General features: G+C 35.0%; 1 protein-coding gene across 1 annotated transcript in view; it reads left to right on the forward strand.

Moving 5' to 3' along the window:
- LOC121735676 overlaps nucleotides 1-12,814 on the forward strand; it is a 75,128-nt gene extending 62,314 nt beyond the window's left edge. Inside the window, exons 3-5 of the mRNA XM_042126578.1 lie at nucleotides 2,985-3,103; nucleotides 11,463-11,556; nucleotides 12,620-12,814. Of these exons, the coding sequence (XP_041982512.1) occupies nucleotides 2,985-3,103; nucleotides 11,463-11,556; nucleotides 12,620-12,781 (375 nt within the window). The 3' untranslated portion in view covers nucleotides 12,782-12,814. The remainder of the gene's footprint in view (nucleotides 1-2,984; nucleotides 3,104-11,462; nucleotides 11,557-12,619) is intronic.
- The last annotated feature ends 6,759 nt before the right edge of the window (nucleotides 12,815-19,573 follow it).

Raw genomic sequence — 19,573 nt, forward strand, 5'->3', positions numbered from 1 at the left:
CGCACTTCGAGTGGTTCTGTCTGGGAGCAGCCGAAAGGGCCCTTGAATTGAATGATAGAAAATAATTTTCCTATTTCAATTATACGTTCGCTTTCACTACAAGTATTAAATAAAAATGTCGTTTTTATTCTAAATGTAAAGGATCGCATGGCACCGTATTTATTATTCGAAAGGTTATCATTAGATCATTTTTTATTGAGCATTACATTCAACACTCAAATGTGCTATGGCTATAGATTTCTACCGTGACAACAGTAACTTTTCATTGTAATGTAAATTCGGATTCTATTAAATAAATTAATTAAGTGCGCCCGGCTGATGAAGATTAATTCAAATCAGTTCGGAATCGTAAGAATAAACAAAGAGAACTTTTCGCACGTCGGTAAACTCGATCGGAGAAAAAAAACTTCGCCGGCGCCATTTTGAATTTTAAATTTGTTAACATCGAAACGCTTTTAAGTCCATTAAACAATAGCTCGTCAAAGGGTCGACGTGGACCGTCTCCCGGAGCGTCCCCGGTCCCGGGTCCCCGGAACTAAATCATTAGTGTGCTCACTCGACGTGAAACCGATTTATCCCTCCCGATTCCGCTTCGAAACTGGCGCAATATTCGAAAGGAAAACTCACACAAAAAATACCGCCCGAGCCGCGGCCGGGAAAATGAGAACGTGGAGGGCAATCGAGCGAAACTCAGGCCAATATGCGAGTTTACGTTGGAGTGCTGACTCAAGAAAACGTCGAAACGGGTTGAGGGCGTACGCACTACACGACGGCGGCTATATCGTCGAGAAAGCGAGAATTCTCGAGGAGGACTAGGCTCAGTAACCCTCAATAACGAAGACTCATCGTCTCCAAGTCTCGGAGTGCGTACGCCGTCGGAGCCGCGCACCGCCCGCGGTTATAAACGAAACAAGTTCGTTACAACTCCGCTGTTTTGTTTTCCACTCGGCGATATTAGTTTTAGTCAAAAAGCTATTTTTCAGTCCGCTGTCGAAAGGCTTGAGAAGTTTTCTAATTTAGCAAATTTGTAGTCGAACGTTTCGCGCTTTTGATAAGGCGAGAGACAATTGATTTATATCGCCTTGGAGGTCAAAGGAGATTGGATTCGTGAATGCGATTACTTTTAAGTTGGGAAAAGTCTTTGAAAATTCTCATTTTTTTTAAATCATTTGACGTATCTAGGTTACCTAAATTATTTTGCCGAACAGTAACTTCCAGCTTGAAATATGGTGAACCGTCACCTCGCTTTAGTGCCAGTGAACTAGCGGCAACTAAACTAGATCCATCACTATAATGTGGCTACTTAAAACTCTACAATGTTCCATACTTCATGCTGCTTAGAGTCAGCTTGTTAAATCGCTGCCGCTTAATCTTCTAATACATTTTGTGAGCTACTATTAATTCTCATTGTGTGACGTCTTGGGCATTCGACGCTTTTAAAGGGTTTTTCACGATTTCGAGGGACGTTAAGTTAAAAATTACTCAAGTTCAGTCACACTAAACAAAATATTTCGCAAAGAAAAGTATTTTGGTTTTCATCGTAAATATTCAGTTGTATTCACTGCTAGGCTATTCTTAACGAACTCCAAAAATGGAACTCATATTCTTGTAAAAACGAGAAAATTTTGCATTTTGGCATTTACCTTTTACAGGCGGCTCCAACTTTTTTGTTTATTACAATCTACATTACAATCCTAGATTACATTTGCTTATTCAAAATATGCGTTCTGACTGCTACAATGAATCATTATTTAAAGATTTTTCGCTGTGGTTTTTCGTATGTTTGAATATAAAATATCATTTTTATTAGGTGTGTTTTTTATGTGTACCAACAGTTACTACGTACGTATTATTTAGTAATCTATATATTAATACGCAAGCGAAAAACTTTGTATCCCTTTTGACGAAAAATGCGAAAACGTAGGTGAATGAAATTTTGCACAGTTATAGTTTATATGATGAAGGAGTGCATCGAGATCACTGACCTCCATTATACAATAATGGAGGTCAGCGATCTAGATAATATTATTTTGAAATAATGCTTTTATCACTTTTTTAACAAATAAAACATTACACACACTTGACACACTACAATACGCACACTCAAGAAGATGACAGATTTTAGAGTGACAAACCTATATATACGAATTATACTCTTTATAGATTAGCCGGAACAAACAGACAGACATACAGACAAACAAAAATTCTAAAAATTGTTATTTTGGTGTAAGTACCGTATAAATATTCATATGCATGTAGTAACTAGTAAAAAACGGTTATTTTAATATTACAAACAGACACTCCAATTATTTATATGTATAGATGTATAGATTAGACGATGCTTACACGGCCCGGCCAGTCTGAGATCAGCTGAGTCCCAGAGACGAGAGTTGAAAAAAATATGAAAAGATCAATATTTTTTTACAAATTAAACGTAGCAGTCCTAATGTGTTTTTTTTTATGAAATAAGGGGGCAAACGAGCAAACGGGTCACCTGATGGAAAGCAACTTCCATCGCCCATGGACACTCGCAGCATCAGAAGAGCTGCAAGTGCGTTGCCGACCTTTTTAGAGGGAATAGGGTAATAGGGGTAGGGTAGGGAAGGGAATATTTGAGGGTAGGGAAGGGAATAGGGTAGGAGTTAGGGGATTGGGCCTCCGGTAAACTCACTCACTCGGCGAAACACAGCGCAAGCGCTGTTTCACGCCGGTAACGGTTTGAACGGTTTGAAACTAAGGTCGAATTTCGACCATTAGGCGATCTAGATAACGTCCGCTACTCCGTTGCGCCAATATTCGTTTATCGCGCGAGAACCCTACATTTTTCCGGAATAAAAAGTACCTATCCTATGGGACTCAAAGTTAGGGATACTTTGAGTCTCAAATTTCAACAGAATCGGTTCAGCGACTTGAGGAGAGGTAACAGACAGCCAAACACACTTTCACATTTATAATATTAAGTATGGATATCCGGTCTTCCGCAGGTGCTGTTGTTCCCCGAAGAAGGCTGGGCACGGAGCGCGTCTTCTTCCTACTGGACGCTGCAGCCGTGCTGGTGGCGCCGCTCGCGGTGTAAGGTGGTGGAGGTTGCGGGAACTAGGAGGTAACTTAATAGCCTACTTCAGTGGGCGAATAAAGCAAAAGTGCAAATATTGTCCTCCTCTCTTCACACTTACGCCCGACTTTCATATGCCAGGTGAAAAAGAACGACGCGGAATCAGCGCTAAGTCAGTTTTTTCTTAATAACTCGATAAATATACTTTTTAAAAATCCGCTATTACAATCCCTCGACAATAGATTTTTATATTACTTAATTAAATATTGACTCAGTTGAATGCACCGTTTTGAACACAAATGAAACGCATATTCGTGAATTTTTTATGCATCTTTGTCATTTTTTTCAATCGAGAAAATTTTAAAATATCGTATTTTCGCTAGTACGGACCGGACCCTCATAAATATAATAATTACGAAACGATTGAAAAAACAGATCATCTATTTTGCTTTAGTCGCCCCGGATTATTGACTGCCAACGTCCAATAATAAGTAATTAGTTAGTGACCAATTTTTTAGGAGGAAACATGATCATAATATATCTATTCACTCTATTGTATATATAGTGCAACAGAACTATAACGTCATTAATCATGCTCGAATATAGGTGCTATAGAAAAAAACGTGGGCTGGCACAACTAAGTGTAAAACTAGGAAACTATTATGTGAAATAGTAATAAGACTAATATGTAATTGATACAGTAATAACAAGAGAATAAAATAGGCAAAAGTGCGTACGAAAAAAAATCCGTACGAAATATTAAGTACATTAAAATGTTTTGATGACTGCATAAATGTTATTAAATTGCAACATTCAACAAACAAAATATTAAAACATTTCAGAGGAAACGAATCCCATTAGCGAAATAAACTCGGACATAATTCAAACACGAAATTAAATGTTGAGGCGAAGCAAGGAAGTGATGTATCATGTTGTTGGATGTTAAACGTGCTTTTGGCAATTAACTGCGGCAGTAAGGTACAGGGGGACAGGTGGGTGTGAGGACGGAGGGTACAAAATTCACGTCTGAGGTAGGTACAGGAAGTTGCTGGATTGACAAGTGGCGCCACTGTCGCGCGATTGCAGCGCCTCTACCACGGAATTTGTGAAACAATATGTTTAGAATTTTAATTAAGTTAGTGAAAGAAACTTTCTTACTTTTTATTAGTGATTTAAATTGACATTTTATTGTAATAATAAAAGTTATTATTATTAACGCAGTAGTTTGTTACATAAAAAGGTTCATTAAATACTTTGCGGCCCGACGCCGACGTATCATTGTGAAAAGTATACAGCGAATACGACGACCCTTTATTTGTGATTGACATATTTTTTCTGACACTTGTATACCGAAGTTTAGGGACCCTAATCACTGTAGTAAAGTCACTCTGACATGTTTGGAGGTCTGTAACAGATGCACGTAACACAATACACGTGGCCATACATTTTAAAGCGAAGCCATTGAATTGTTTCAGTTTTCGTTAGAAAGACGCAGATCGTCCATCTTTTTTTTGTCAGCTTTTTGTCTCTTTCTAGTATTAAAAGCGACCAAAAAACGATTCGAAGTGATCGCAATTTGTACGCACATCTATCTGCGGCGGTACGTGCCGTAAATAAAGATGGCGGCCGAGTTGGCGGGAACGAGATAGTATTTATTAGCTACACCACCTCCAAGGGAATATTTTAGCTTTGCTTTATTAGGTACTATTTCTTGTACGTTTGTGATATTACGGCCGCCTACGGAGAATCTATTTTACAGGGTAACTCCCGTTTTAAACCTCTGAATAATTCCGGTATTTGTCTTCAAGTAAAACACTTTGTATTCAAAGGTCGATTTACACAGAAAGCTACTTAAATCATTTAATTATATACTTATAAATGCGAGTAGATGTAATTTTCCTTAGTAATTTAAATATTTAAATAATTTGAAATACGATAAGAACTACGGAACTATTCTCTGAACTATAACTCGTAACCGCCATTAACATAAGTTTATTTTAATTATAACGCAGTAAATCGTAAGATCCAAGTTGGCCCATTTATCCGTTCCGTAAAGCAGGCTGTTAATTACGCAGCTATTCATTCATCATTATTTAACAAGTTGCCTCTTATTGTAAAATTTATTGAACATCCAACTTCAGCGAGGATACTCAATTTCACCGGGAACTTAGTTACGCGTCAATAATTTTTGACTTCACTTGTACCGAGTGAATTTCACGAGAAGGAATTCCTAACTCTTTTAATTAGAAGGCCGTTAATATCTTAGAACTTCGAAGTATTTGAAATGTAACGTAAACTTCGATATTAACTTCCTTTACAACTTCATTAAGTTCTTATGTTGATATAAAAATCAATATTATCACTATGCTTCCTCGTAAAAAGTTTTAAAAATATAGCGTTTTAAATTAATTGTTAAAATCAAAACTTCACAACGATGTCGTCATTTTTAATAGGCAGAGATGAGCATAGATTTTGAACTGTAACAGGAGAGTTAAATGAAACAGTTAGCGTTAACGATTATTGCGATTCGCCCACCGGGCGCCGACGTATATCACGATAAGGGCAGAAACACAACATTGCGACGTTATCGCACAGCCAGAGTCAAAGAGGTGTATACTGCATAACTTTCTTCTGTTGTTGTTTAAAGTGTTCACTCGTCCCAATCACAACAGAATCATACCAGCGTTGAACGATAAGGGCTAATACACAATCCCATCCGCGGTACGCTCTACTTTGCCGCTGCAAATCACAGCCAAAATCTTCCCGAAACTTTGGTGGTGGAATTTTCGTCTATTGTCTGTTAAAATAGGTAACTAAAATAGGTAAACTCGTCCCAATAACAAAAAAACATCTTTTTGTGCCATCAATGTCTGAGCTTTTTAAATAATCTAACTAGAAAAGTTCAGTGAAACTTTAATGATATGTAGCGTTTCGTAGCTGCGTCGCTACGAGATCATGTGTATCGGCCCTTAAACCACTCGTAAGATCTTCGCGCCTGTTAATGCTCGAATAATTCCGCTAGGAAATTAAAGCTGGAAACAAATATAGCCTATTAGCCGAGTCTTTTATGTGGGTTAATCTCGCCCAGTAATTATCGAGTTAGCTCTACATGTTTAGTTGCAAAATAACTGCCAAATTGTTGAATCTAGGGGTTTTCCCAAACACGCTGTATATATAATGAAAGCGTATTTTGCATGAAATGGTTAACTAACAATTGGAAAAGTTGAAATTACTCATTTTTTCCCAACGAATAATAAAAACTAAGGAAAAGTAACTCCGTCAAAAAACATGCTCCACAATACTTGTCAAAAAAGTGTACCTTAGCTGTACACATTTCAATACATTTGCAATATTTAGGTGACCTTGAGCGGTACTAGGCTGACGTTACATGACAGATCAAAAGGAACCAAATTTAAAACGGTATCCAGGGAGTTACGATTCCTTAGTTTTTATTATTCGTAGTTTTTTTCCTTATAATTTGAACAAACCTTGTAACTTATCTACTTTATCATCTGGCTAATATATCTGGCTGAATTTATACAGAAAGCTGTAGACTGCTCTTTAAAAAACTTAATTGTCTGCCTCTTCCATGTATGTACCTATACGAAATAAATGTATTTATTAAGAATCACATTCACCTTTTCGACCAAAAGTCGGACAACACAAGCAGATCTTTAAGACACAAAAATAAATTATGTGTACCTACACAAAGGCTAGACGTATTCAAAAAAAATGCTTTCTGTATGGGAATTAAAATTTATAACCTTTTACCTGACGTAATAAAAAACAATAACCCAAGAATATTTAAGAAACAATTATTTCAACTATTGATAAAAAAATGCTATTATTCTGTAAATGAATATATTAATGATAAAGAATTAAATAAAATGTAATTAATAAATTCATAAAATGTAATAATTATTAAAGTTATAAAATGTAATTATTAAAGTTATAAAATTTAATTATTGAATCTATAGAATGTTATTAATGAATTTATAAAATGTTATTTACTGTATCTAATTTATTTCAATCTTACTGTTTTAATTAATTATTGTAATCCAAGCTATTATGTATTATCTATATTTAAATATTTGCACGCCGTGTATGGCAGAATATGTTTGTGCTATTATTTATTATTATTAACATCTTTTTTGTACCATATTCTGGCAAATAAAATATTTGAATTTGAATTTGAATTTGAATTTGAATATAAAATGCACTTCTTTTTATTTCAAAACATTTACCTGATCCTAAAGCCTCCATTTATGAAAAAAACGCCAGTTTTCAATTTGTTAATTATCTGCTTTCTCCACTTACGTCTCGAAATGTTAAATATTTTCAAAATAGTAACTAAGCATTATAGAGGTACCATTTCTACGTCATGGAGAGATTTAAATAATTATTAGCCGTTTTTAATATAAATGAGGGGTCTTTTTCTTGCTGGTTCGATAAGAGTTCGAAAGTTCGAAAGCTTCGTATCTGAGTACCAAAATATACTATTACAATGAGGTAATAAGTATACCCGCATATTTAAAAAAAACAGTGATTTACAAATTATTATATTGTGAACTAGTCTTGCTTTTGTAATTTTCTATCTGTATCTATTATAACCTTACATAGTAAGCCTAAAACAACATTTACATTTTTAAAACAAAACAATTAGCGCTTGCGGCCCTCCGCCCTCCGTATGCGCCGTATATAATTTAGGGGCTGCAAATCCGCAGAATTTATTTTAAGCGAAGGAAATAAGCCATTACCGCGGTATCTGAGATTCTCGCGTCGTCCCGGCTTTAAGGGCTGCTGCTCGCCGATTTACACTGAATTTATTTTGCACAACCCTAACTCGGGTTAACACTGTAATATGTTTCAAATTAGATAGCGCGGAAAAGTAGATATGTACCTACAGCATCCGAGCAGGGAATTTTATATGGCATGTAAGTGATACTACTGTCTACTGCTTACGTGAGAAAACTTCTTAGTTCTTTCTACGTAGTAAAAGTGACTAGATAACTTCGCGATAGATTTTAGATAGAATATTGTCTATGGCGCTTATTAAAAAAACAAAATATAACGTAAATTAACCTACGATTGCCACAGTTCCGTAAAATTTTTAAAGAACGTAAGTGACACTGCCTGACAACTTCTATATCGATCTATTATAATTGATTCAACGACGTTTTCACGTCGTAAACACGGTTACGCAACAAAAGTTACTTTTTATTTAACTTATAACTAGACATCGGATTTTATGCATTTGCATATTTGCATATGCAAATGCATATTATGTCACTTTTTAGGCGTTAGTGCATATTTTGGCAATTTTTCGTTGATACTGCAAATTTCAGTAGTTTCATGCCCTCGTAGACTCCAAACTAGCTTTAATAATACACAACGATGTTACGAAATAGAGGTACCTACGAAAGATGAAAATACTCCAAATATAATATGACCCCGATAGGTAGACCTTATTTCTAAAACCAAAACTTTTCTCTGTAATTGGCAACAGTAGAATTGTTTTTAATGAAGTAGCTCTAATATAATGAATTTCATGGGCACCAAGATTACACAATCGGAAAATGTTGGTAGGAAACAATTATTAGTACTGTATAAGAAATGAAAAATCCTGGATTTGATGGAATGATGAAAATTGGCGCATTAATATTCACGGCACCACCGGAAATCTCTTCAGAAAAATAATTAATTTTAATAATAAGTGACTTCTGATTGTGCATATTTTGTGCATATTTCGGCCATTTTTCGTGCATACTTGCATGCATATTTCGGCACTTTGATTGTGCATATAATCCGATGTCTACTTATAACAATAGAAATTAGACACGTAATAGCCTATAATATAATATTGCATTTAAAACGTCTGTTATTTAAATGACCAGACATGTCCTCAAAAATAACAGGAAGCGGTGTGACATCGCCGTATTAACTGTATAAATTATTCCGTTGTCTTCATTTCATATTTCCAACGGCGAGGAAAAATGCAAGCGAGAATTATTTTCCTATTTTCGTTCAGTGTTTGTCCACATTCAAGAAACTAATATTATCATTATTAAAAAAAAATATTATCTTGTCGTTCTGCATTCTTGTTTTGTACCTTGAATAATTCTGTTTTTAGAAAAATCCGAGTTTTTAACATGAATTTTACTTTTACTTCGAGTATTTAATAGTTATGAACTTATCTATAAGCATTTAAAACTCGTAAAGTATTTTTATTAATAACTTTTAGATAAGTAGGTACGGATTTTTTCATATTTTTTTAAATAAAACTGAATGTATCGTAAAAGGACAAGAGACATTTTATGTCCCAGAAAAATGTACAATCGAGGAAGTTGATTTCTATGCAATCGACAGACCAACGTTATTTGGTCGAATATGTCAATTCAGTGTTAATTGTGATCTGTCAGTTGGGTTTGACGTAACGCGACCAAACTACTTAGGTCCCCGATTTGCATAGGAATCAACTTCTCTGATAGTACGTCGATTCCTTCGTAAGAAATGATTTCTGGCAACGAAGCACTACCTAACTTACCCCGAAAAGTAAATACAACCTTAAACCTACAATATTAGACTTTAGGATCGTCCCGTAAAATAGCATAATATAAGCTTATTTAGCAAACGTAAAGAAAATGGGACTGCACTACCGCAGTCGGTTATACGAGATAGTGTCACTAGAATCATTTCTAGTTTAACTCGGTGCCTTTGTTCGCAGTTTCATTCACTGGCTCTGTGTAGCTCTGTGCTCTGTGCTCTGTGTCGGCTAGAGCTTGCGAAATACCACGTGATTTAAACTTAATATGTTTTCAAGTATTTGGTTTCGGATATTTCGCTTTTGTTGAAACTATATTCCTTTTCATTTTGTAAAGAAATCTATAGGTAGTTGGCTATAGACTATAGTACTCAATTTTTTTAACAAGAATAGAACAATTAACAATCATGGAACAAATTAACAAAAATGGAGTATTAAAATTTTCAGAAGTCTAGCTATAGCGGTTCTTGAGATACAACCTGGAGATAGACAGACAGACAGACAACGAAGTCTTAGTAATAGAGTCCCGTTTTTACCCTTTGGGTGCGGAACCCTAAGAAGGAACATACCCTGAAACTACAAGCTAAACCCAGCTAATAAAGGCTAAACTAACCGTAATATATAATTCAAACTATCGCAAAGTTCAGGTCGCACAGCGTGTCATTAATTATCAGATACCGGTCAAATAAGTTATCCATTCTTTCAAGAAAACCTTTGATTTAAGTAAACGTTAAGTAAGACTTCTAATAGTGTATCATTACGGAGGAAAGTACCGAGCAATTACTACAGAAACAAAGGAGAATAAAGCTTTTTAATTCAGGCGGGTAAATTGGAAGGCCGAAACGCCGGGCCACGGAGTAACGGCGCCATTACGTCGGCCGAAACGTGTGAGCCAGAACGTGCGCTGCCTAACAACGCCATCTCTCGAAAAATCCGATACAACCGTCCGTCATAATTACTACGATCTTCCCGCAGTTTGTGCTGATACGTTTTATTGTATACTGTAGTATGTAGTTTAAATTCGGTAGAGTAGGGTATTCTGTCATATTGCGTTATCAGAATGTAGAATCCATACTAATATTATAAATGCGAAAGTGTGTTTGTCTCTATGAATAACATCTATAATAATCGACGTGTTATTGATAGATATGTTGTATCTATCTATAACACGTCGGTCACATTATCTTGACGCATTGTTTGATGACTATAAGAACTAAAAAGGGATCATCTTAGGACGATCGACAAGGGATGGGAACTCAGAGCACCCTTGTACACTTTGTTTAATTGGTAGTGCAACTCCAAAGATTTTCAATTTTCCAGTTGTACCTTAAACACAAAAAGTTGCTGAACACTGTAATATAGAATATGTAGTCAGTAACTTCACTGAAGAACTTCTTAAATTGCAAATCATGCAACGATATTATACAGGAGGATTTGTTCACGCTAAAGCTAGACAAGATTTGGCAATGCAAAGAAATACAATAGAGAAATGACATATAAGTTCCTTATTTCATTTCATATCGATGTGAAGTAGCCCTAAATCGCTATAACAGCAATCGAGAGATCTCAAAGCTAACTTTAGCAGACATGATCTACCGTCTCCTTCATCTAATATCTCCTTCATGCAATACACTTTGCTAGTTAAGTCTTTTAAATCCATATTAATATTATTAATGCGAAAGTGTGTCAGTCTTACCTCATGATGATATGATAATTTGGGTCCCGGAAAAGAACATAATATGATACTTTTAATTTCGGAAAAATGTAGAGTCCCCGCGCAATAAACGAATGTTGGCATAACGGAGTTACGTATGTCATCTAGTATCAATATGAGATTTCGGCATTGAGTGAGTGTTTTGTCATCAGGCACACGACGCACGCCCGCATGGTGGTGAGCGGCGTCAACGCGGTCTACATCGTCGGCACCTTCAAGCACTCCGGGACTGATGCCGATTTTAAGGTAAGTTAACGAACATAATATTATAACTATAACGCCTCCGTGGTCCAGTGGTTAAGAGCGTGGCTCTTGACTCGGAGGTCGTGGGTTCGATTCCCGCGTTGGAAACATGCTGTTTCCAAGTTTGGTTAGGACAATGCAGGCTGATCACCTGATTGTCTGACAATTGTAAGATGATTCATGCGTCGGATGGGCATGTAAAAAGTCGGTCCTGCGCCTGATCTCTCGCTGGTCGTGTCGGTCTGCCGTCCCACTGGGTTATGAGAGTAAAGGAATAGAGAGTGCTCTTGTGTACTACGCACACACTTGGGCACTATAAAATTACTCCTGCGTACCTGGCCTGGTTTCAATGAAACCGGCCACCGTCACCGAAACCGGTGTGGGGGGTATTATTATTATTATAAATATATACTACTTTTTTACTCCTTTTATATAACTCCTTTTTGGAGGTCGAATGGAATTACTATAACTATGTCTACTTGCGCCTGTCGGGATTATTTGTACAGCCTTCTTTACAAATTAAAAAAAGAATATTATGGTATTTAATTTACGATAAAACTCACACTACACTGGCGCAAAAACATTGACTACCTATATGTTTTTGCGCCAGTGTAGTGTGAGCTTTATCGTTCTTCTTTAATAATATTAGAAAAGTAAATGACAACAGTTGATATTGATCAGTGACATTACTTAGATTTTGATCACGCTTACCTATATGGGCAGTACCGTATGAATAAAAAACGACAATAATTATAGAGCCCACCTTTATAGCTGCAAATAAAATCCATTTACGCTGCCAAACGGAATAAAAAATAATCTTTAATGGATTTAACTTACTCACTGGCGGGATTTAACGTGATATTTTAGGGTTCCGTTCCCGAAGGAAGAAACGGGACCCTATTACTGAGACCTCCCTGTTTGTCACTAGGCTGTATCTCAAGAAGCGCTAGTTCAAATTTGACAACTAATAATATTATTGATCGAGGCTCCTATACAATTTTTGCTCTAAAATGTATGGAACCCATGCACGAGCAGGACTCGCACTTGACCAATTTCTTTGTTCCAGTTGTATCTGACGACGAACGTGACGCAGGCTGACTTCAACATGGGCTACACTATGACGGGCACGCTGGAGAGAGGCAGCCGCTCCACCAACACCTTTCAGGTCACGCATTTTGCTGTCCTCCGCCGCTGCGACCATGAAGGACATCATCTGAAGAACACTTAAGTAGAACGTATATCCGAGGAAATTGATTCCTAGGTTGACAAACGGACGACGCGACGGACCTACGCGCTACGTCATGTGGTCGGCTGACAATTCAATGTTAACTGTGATCGGTCGGATGGGTTTGACGTAGCGCGACCAAATTACTTAGGTCCGCCATCTGCCTAGGAATCAACTTCTCTGGTAGTACAAGAAACCAAAAAAAAAACTCCATCCTCAACTTTTTAAGAAAGCAACTTCATATTATGGTAACTTTTCTTTTTTGTTACAAAAACTGTAATTTTTTTTCACGTTGTTAGCTCAATATTATGTTAAAAATCTCTAGTCTCTACAAGAAAGCTTAAGCGTGAAGACTGAAGAGTCAAGAACACAAGAACACAAGTAGAGAAACATAATATTATATTAGCTTGGACGATTAATTAATGAAGAATGGGAATTAAAGGGTGATAATAGTTTTGGGGATGTATTATGTCGCTTATATTGAATTCGCTGTGAAAGTAGCAGTGCTGAAAGAGCGAAATTTTTTTTTCTTGATTATTGTATGGGCAAGTGCCCCAGCGTCATGAATATGCGCAAGTTAAAAAAGGTTACTCTTTGAGCGCTGCCACTTTTACAGTGAACTTTATACAGAGGACTCATACTTACCCTAAATTATCAACAATTTGTTTTGTTACAGTCTGCAAATATAACAACAACTCATTGAGACTGTTCAGTTGAGACAAGACATCTCCGTCTTAATAGAAATTTTGTTGCAAATGCTCTGAAAGGACAGTAACAAAGTATTTTTGTAAACTTAAAAAAAATAATCAACTGTTGACTCCGCGTCGTTTTAAAACGTATGAATATTTCATCGAGTACAGTTTTTCTTCGCTTTTGTCACTGAATAGTTAAAGTGGCTACTTCGAATACATCAACGCGAGAAACCAAAAAACTTTTTTAGAAAGTTTTTTCTTTTAAACATATTTGGATGTCGATTACCATTATAGTACGTTTATGTGGAGACTATAATTTTGCAACTTAACTCGGGTATAAAAATAACAAGCCATTTTGAAATCACAAGTCACAACCCTATTTACCATAAAAACTCACTTAGCTTAAGTTTTTCCGAGGGAATAATAGCGATTAAGCGACGTATATGTCAAGACAGCTTAACAGAATATGAGCTTTTAATACCTAGTGTGACCTAGTTTTGAGAACAACTGATACTTTGCTAAAGAGCAAAGCTGTTTTCATGCAGGCTTAGTAAATTGTCCTTGTATATATTTAGTTCGTAATTAGATACTAAGCGAATATGTGATCCTATGTTTTAAAAGTAAGAAAACTGAATCCGTTATAGAGTTATTGAATTAATAATGGCTTTGTAGGAGGTGAAATCTGATTATATCTATCTTTGGCCCTCGTTTAGACATATGCATATTGCATGCGGGGGACAGAGATAGGGAAATGCCAAAAACTAATATAACCTCTAGATAGCGAGGTCGACAAGATGATTTTTATCTAGCGACAGCAATGCAATAGAAGAAAAGTTTACAATGTCTGAATGACAGGAGATACTGTACAATATCTTCTATCAATAGCCTGTTTCATTGCTGTCGCAAGATACATAATCACCCTGCAGCATAAAGGAGTGAGCACACTGAGACGGGCCGTGCCGGGGCTCATCGCAAAAATCCGCCTTCATACAATTTGTATGGAAGCGGATGCGCGTATCGCACACTGTGTCGGGGTGCAGCGGACTTCCGCTTCCATACAAATTATATGGAGGCGGATTTTTGCGATGAGCCCCGGCACGGCCCGTCTCAGTGTGCTCAATCCTTGACTAGTACTTTCCCTACTCTACCTAATGCTTTTAGCGTCCTAGCTTTTAACGTACAGTATTTTTGTAAACGATTAAGTATTTTTATAAAACAGTCAACTATTTACTCCACCTATATATCTCTACTACTTATTATTATTATATTGTAGATGCGAGTATTTTCTGTAAATACAAATTACGAATCTAATTATCTCTACAGGCCTCGGTTCTGAGGCTGCGAGGGTAACATTTTCTTTTCAATTTACTGCCGTTCTTCGATCAATATGTCATGCTAAAAATATCGGTAGTCTGTCTTCAGCTCGATAGTAACTGTTTTTTTAAGTTCTAGCACCTAGCTAGTATAGATAGATATTCCTCGACAATTTCTAGAAATTTCTCGTCGTAATCGATGTGTAGCTAAGTCAAAATTACAATTCAGTAGTCTATTTAAGGCAGTGCGCTAGACATAGAAATTTAAGATCTTTAGCTGTTACATCTGTAGATTTCTCTCCTTTAACTAACATGAATCATTAAGACTAGAACTTTCTATAGTTATCAATACATTATAGTGTTAAAATGAACGAGAGTCAAAGTACCTGTTACTGTACATATTAATTTCGGTCCACATCGAGGAGTAATGCAGTTAAAATGGCAGCCAAATAATATGTTTTTAACGCTTCGCCACACAAAATAATAACAGAGAGCAATTCGAAACGAGAGATTTAAAAACATTTTTACATATGCGTTGTTTTATACGATTTAATGGACTAGCTGAAATTTAAATAATATAAATATGGAGCGATACCTCCACTGTAAATACGTTTTGTTCAATTTTATTGCGATATTTCTCTGCTTTTAAAACAGTAATCATTGTAGTAAACATAAAAATATACTACGTTTTATAGCATTTTTGTGTTGTAAGTCCCCTACTACTAACTCATTCTTAAATCTATGTCAATGAGCAAAATTTTTGGAACTTATTAAAATTTTCTGAATAGGTAACTTAGAACAAAGTAAATTGGAAATCGTTTAGTATAAGGAGTTTGTATGTAACGCATAGTTATGAACTCGAACGTCCAGTATCGCACTCCCTCCAGTAATCTACACATCAATTTTATATGAAAATATTTAACTGAATTTGGCTAAGATATTTAAGTATAGCTGTAAGTGTAGACGAGTCTTAAATAACTTTAAAAAACATCAAATATGAAATGAAATTCGGATAGTTTTAAAAGATGACCGGAAAATGAGGTACTCATCAAAATACTGTTTTTTTTTTGGAACAGAAATCTAAAATCCATAATTTCATAATTTGAAATCCTAGAAAATAAAGGTACAAATTTTAATTTCAATACTTGCATTTTTTTCAATCAGTATTTAGAAAAAAAAATACTTGAAATACCTGCGAAAATTATCAAAAAAAACCTGATGGTTTAGTAAAATATCAATTGGTTGTGATACAGGTATTGTCTATTATTATATTAGACAATACTTATACAGTTGTATTATACGACAACTATTATAGTAGCTCAGCTTTCACTTTATAGTACTAAAACTAAAAAGTCAAGTTTCTTCCTTGCCAGACAAAACTTTCTTCGGCGTTAGTGACTAAAATTTTAAACTTTAAAATGTACCTAAACTTAGTACTTAAAACTTTTATTTCAACTGATTTTTTACACCACCTCTACGTGATGAGATTGCAACGCGCAGTCTTTTTTGGACTGTCTGTGAAAACTTTCCTCTTAATAAAAACTAAACTATTGACTTAACTAGTTGTAAACTAGTCATAACTTCGCGCTAGTCGTAAAAATGCTTCCTTAGAAAATTTACTTTAAATCGTAGCCATGATTCTTGATCTCTTTATTATTTAGCATAAATTTAAGTGTTTTTTGTTAAATAATTTGTTTGACATTTAATAATAATATAAGTAATTAAATAAGTATGTAGTTATTAATTTAAAATAAGTATATTGACAGAAAAAGCGTGGAGCTTGGAATACCGCTAAGAGTAGACGCTGAACAAAAATTGCTATAGTAAAACGTACTATTTGCAAGCTGTAATGTTAAATGTCTCTGAGTGCAGTCGTTAGTTTTTCTGCAAACTGTCGATGTACGATCTAGCTGCTAGACTCTAGATAGGAAATTGTCAATCATGCACTAATTGGTTGATGAGTCTTCAATGCCAATTAAGCGTCGATTACATCGAACCGACCTGCAGGAATGACGTCATACCTGTTCTTAGAAAATTGGACGATTATGAAATTCTCAAACGCCTCGCAAAGTAAACGACTCTTTAAAATTAAATTACATATTTAAAAAGAAAAAAATCGATTTGAATTATTTCTTTGGTGTCGCCGATAGATTTTTCTAACATACAGGCAGTACACACAATAAGTTATTCTCGACTCTAAAAAAGTACCTATTTTATTTATATGATACTTTGACTAAATAAAGGCTTTTAAGCCTTTAAATTTAGGCAGCGTTTGAGAACTTCTATATTATAATAATTATAAAGTGGTAATGAAGTCAACGCAAACTATATTATGTATAAGTGTAAATGCTAATGTAAGAATTATTGTAACATTATATTAAAGTTGTGACATTATTTTTGTATAATTACTGTAGTAATAATTATGTACCGTTTGATATTTTTAAATTATTATTCCAATTTTAAAATGTCGATTAAATCGTCGTTGTGATAATTTTCCATTTATACCTGTTTGTTATTGTGTTACTTATATTTTATTTTAGTTGATTTGAAGTCAAGTAACTAGTAAGGAAATATAAAACCCGGTCCAAAACATCTGTAGATCTGTATGTATTTCGAATCTATTATTTTTTTCCAACATTAATCCTTCGATCGTGGATTCTTGGAAATCTATTGTTATTCTATTGTGTCTCACTCACCGGTGAGCTTATAGGTATTGAATCGTTATTATGTCATTATAACGCAGCGGCGTACTATAACAAAAATAAATTCAGAAGGGAACCTACGGAGAATGTGGACCTACGTTACTTGGTCGGTATATGTCAAGTCAATGTTAGTCGTTAATCGTAATCAATTTATCTGATAATATCAGATGAGTCTCCAGATATTTTGACCGAGATATAATTTCAGTGTTACTCAAGAACTTGTTCCTACTTTTAAGTTAGAAACGCTCAACTTTTTAAGTGACTAAATGAAAAGTGCCAACGTTAGGGAGCTTCTAGGGTAAGATGTGTAAATATTCGCTTCTTATTGTCAAAGCATTGAACGAAACCAAATAAAGTGTATAGAAAAGGCGTGTTTTATTCCAATATCCCAGCGATAATCCAATTGAGAATTACCCCAAGGCTGTCTGCACAGAGCAATGAATACATAAATGTATAAGCAAATACACACATCAACAATGTCGAGGGATATTTGTATTTTATGAAATATCCAAAAATCTATCAGTTATTTTTGAAGACAGTGAATGGATGAATGATAGCTTATTTTATGATAAAAGATAAAAAAAGTGTTTATGGTTTATTAAATCTTCGAAAATCCCTGAAAGATTTTTAAATATTTCATAAAATACAAGTATCCTTAGGCTTTGTTGATGTATATGTACACAATATACTGACAAGAAATTAGGAGCATGAAAATATTGAAGCAAGCCCGCATGGAGAGAATAAATTCGAGTTTGTATAATTAAATCTTAATTTAGTACTGTATGTTAAAAGGTTTCAAGTTTGCTTAAGTCTATTATTTATTTTAAAATGAAATCAATTTTACAATAAAAAATATAAGACAAAATTTAGCCTGTGGCGATATTAAAATGAGAAATCAGTCATAATGTTAAATATAATAGTATATCTAAAAATATACAATTATAATTGAATATCAAATATCATATTGTTTTTATAAGCCACGACCACAACCTTCGAATATAGAATTACTTGGCATTGGTGAGGTTATGCTCTGTAGTGCCACAGATTAATTACAGCACAGTAATTATAGGTCTACTAAATTTGAATGGCAGATTTTCAAAAAATATCATTGGATAATTTTTTATATTTGCATGTTTAACACACAAAATCAGCCGCTAAAAAAAAGGATCAAGATGTTTTATTTCAATTACCCCAGACTTGCTATAGTCAATTTATTTTCTCACTTTTTGCCATCAGATCCTGGTAGACCCAATGATATTGTACTTATACAGATATGTTACGTCCATACTATTTTCCGGCTTAAATCTCTTCCGAACAATTTTCAAATTCAAAATTGCAGACATTTACAAATTTGACAGATGAGTGAAACAAAAGATACGAAAAACCATTTACGTAAAAGAGACAGTTCTATTTTTAAACGTCGAATTGTATCGCTGTCCCTTTCTTCGCCTGAGCTATGACGAAAATTCGATTTTTTCCAGATTGTTTGAAAAAACAATTGAAAATGTAAATAATCGAGGTATTTATTGCAATCAAGACATGTAGTAAGAGATTCCATGTGTTTTGTTTACTTTCGAGTCATAATTGGTACATTTTCGATACACGCATGACGTCATTTTCAATTTATTTAGGTAAGACAAGACGCGGCACATTCGTGACTGCGCTCGATGCAAACTAAACAACAGACGGCCCAATTGGGCCGTATTTGAAGCTTCACAACGCGCGCGGTAGTAACATATCTGCTTTGAGTATTTCATCATTGGGTAGACCTATATAAGACTTATTGTGGGAAAAAAAATATGTTTGCCTACACAAAAAACTTCAGTATTATGGTTGGTAACATAATATGTAGAGAATAAAGCAATCTTTTAAAAATGGTATGTAACATACAATACGAGTGTGTTATTATATAAATAATTATATCAAGGAATTTTATAAGAAGACCCGATAATTTCCGTCAATGAGAAAGATAATGATGATGAACTATTACTAGGAACCGGTCGAACCGTTTGGATGCTATGATGCCACGGACAGACACGCGTAAACAGACAGACAGACACGTCAAACTTACAACAACCACCTTTTTGT

Source organism: Aricia agestis, chromosome 17 (assembly GCF_905147365.1).
Source record: "Aricia agestis chromosome 17, ilAriAges1.1, whole genome shotgun sequence".
Taxonomy (NCBI): domain Eukaryota; kingdom Metazoa; phylum Arthropoda; class Insecta; order Lepidoptera; family Lycaenidae; genus Aricia; species Aricia agestis.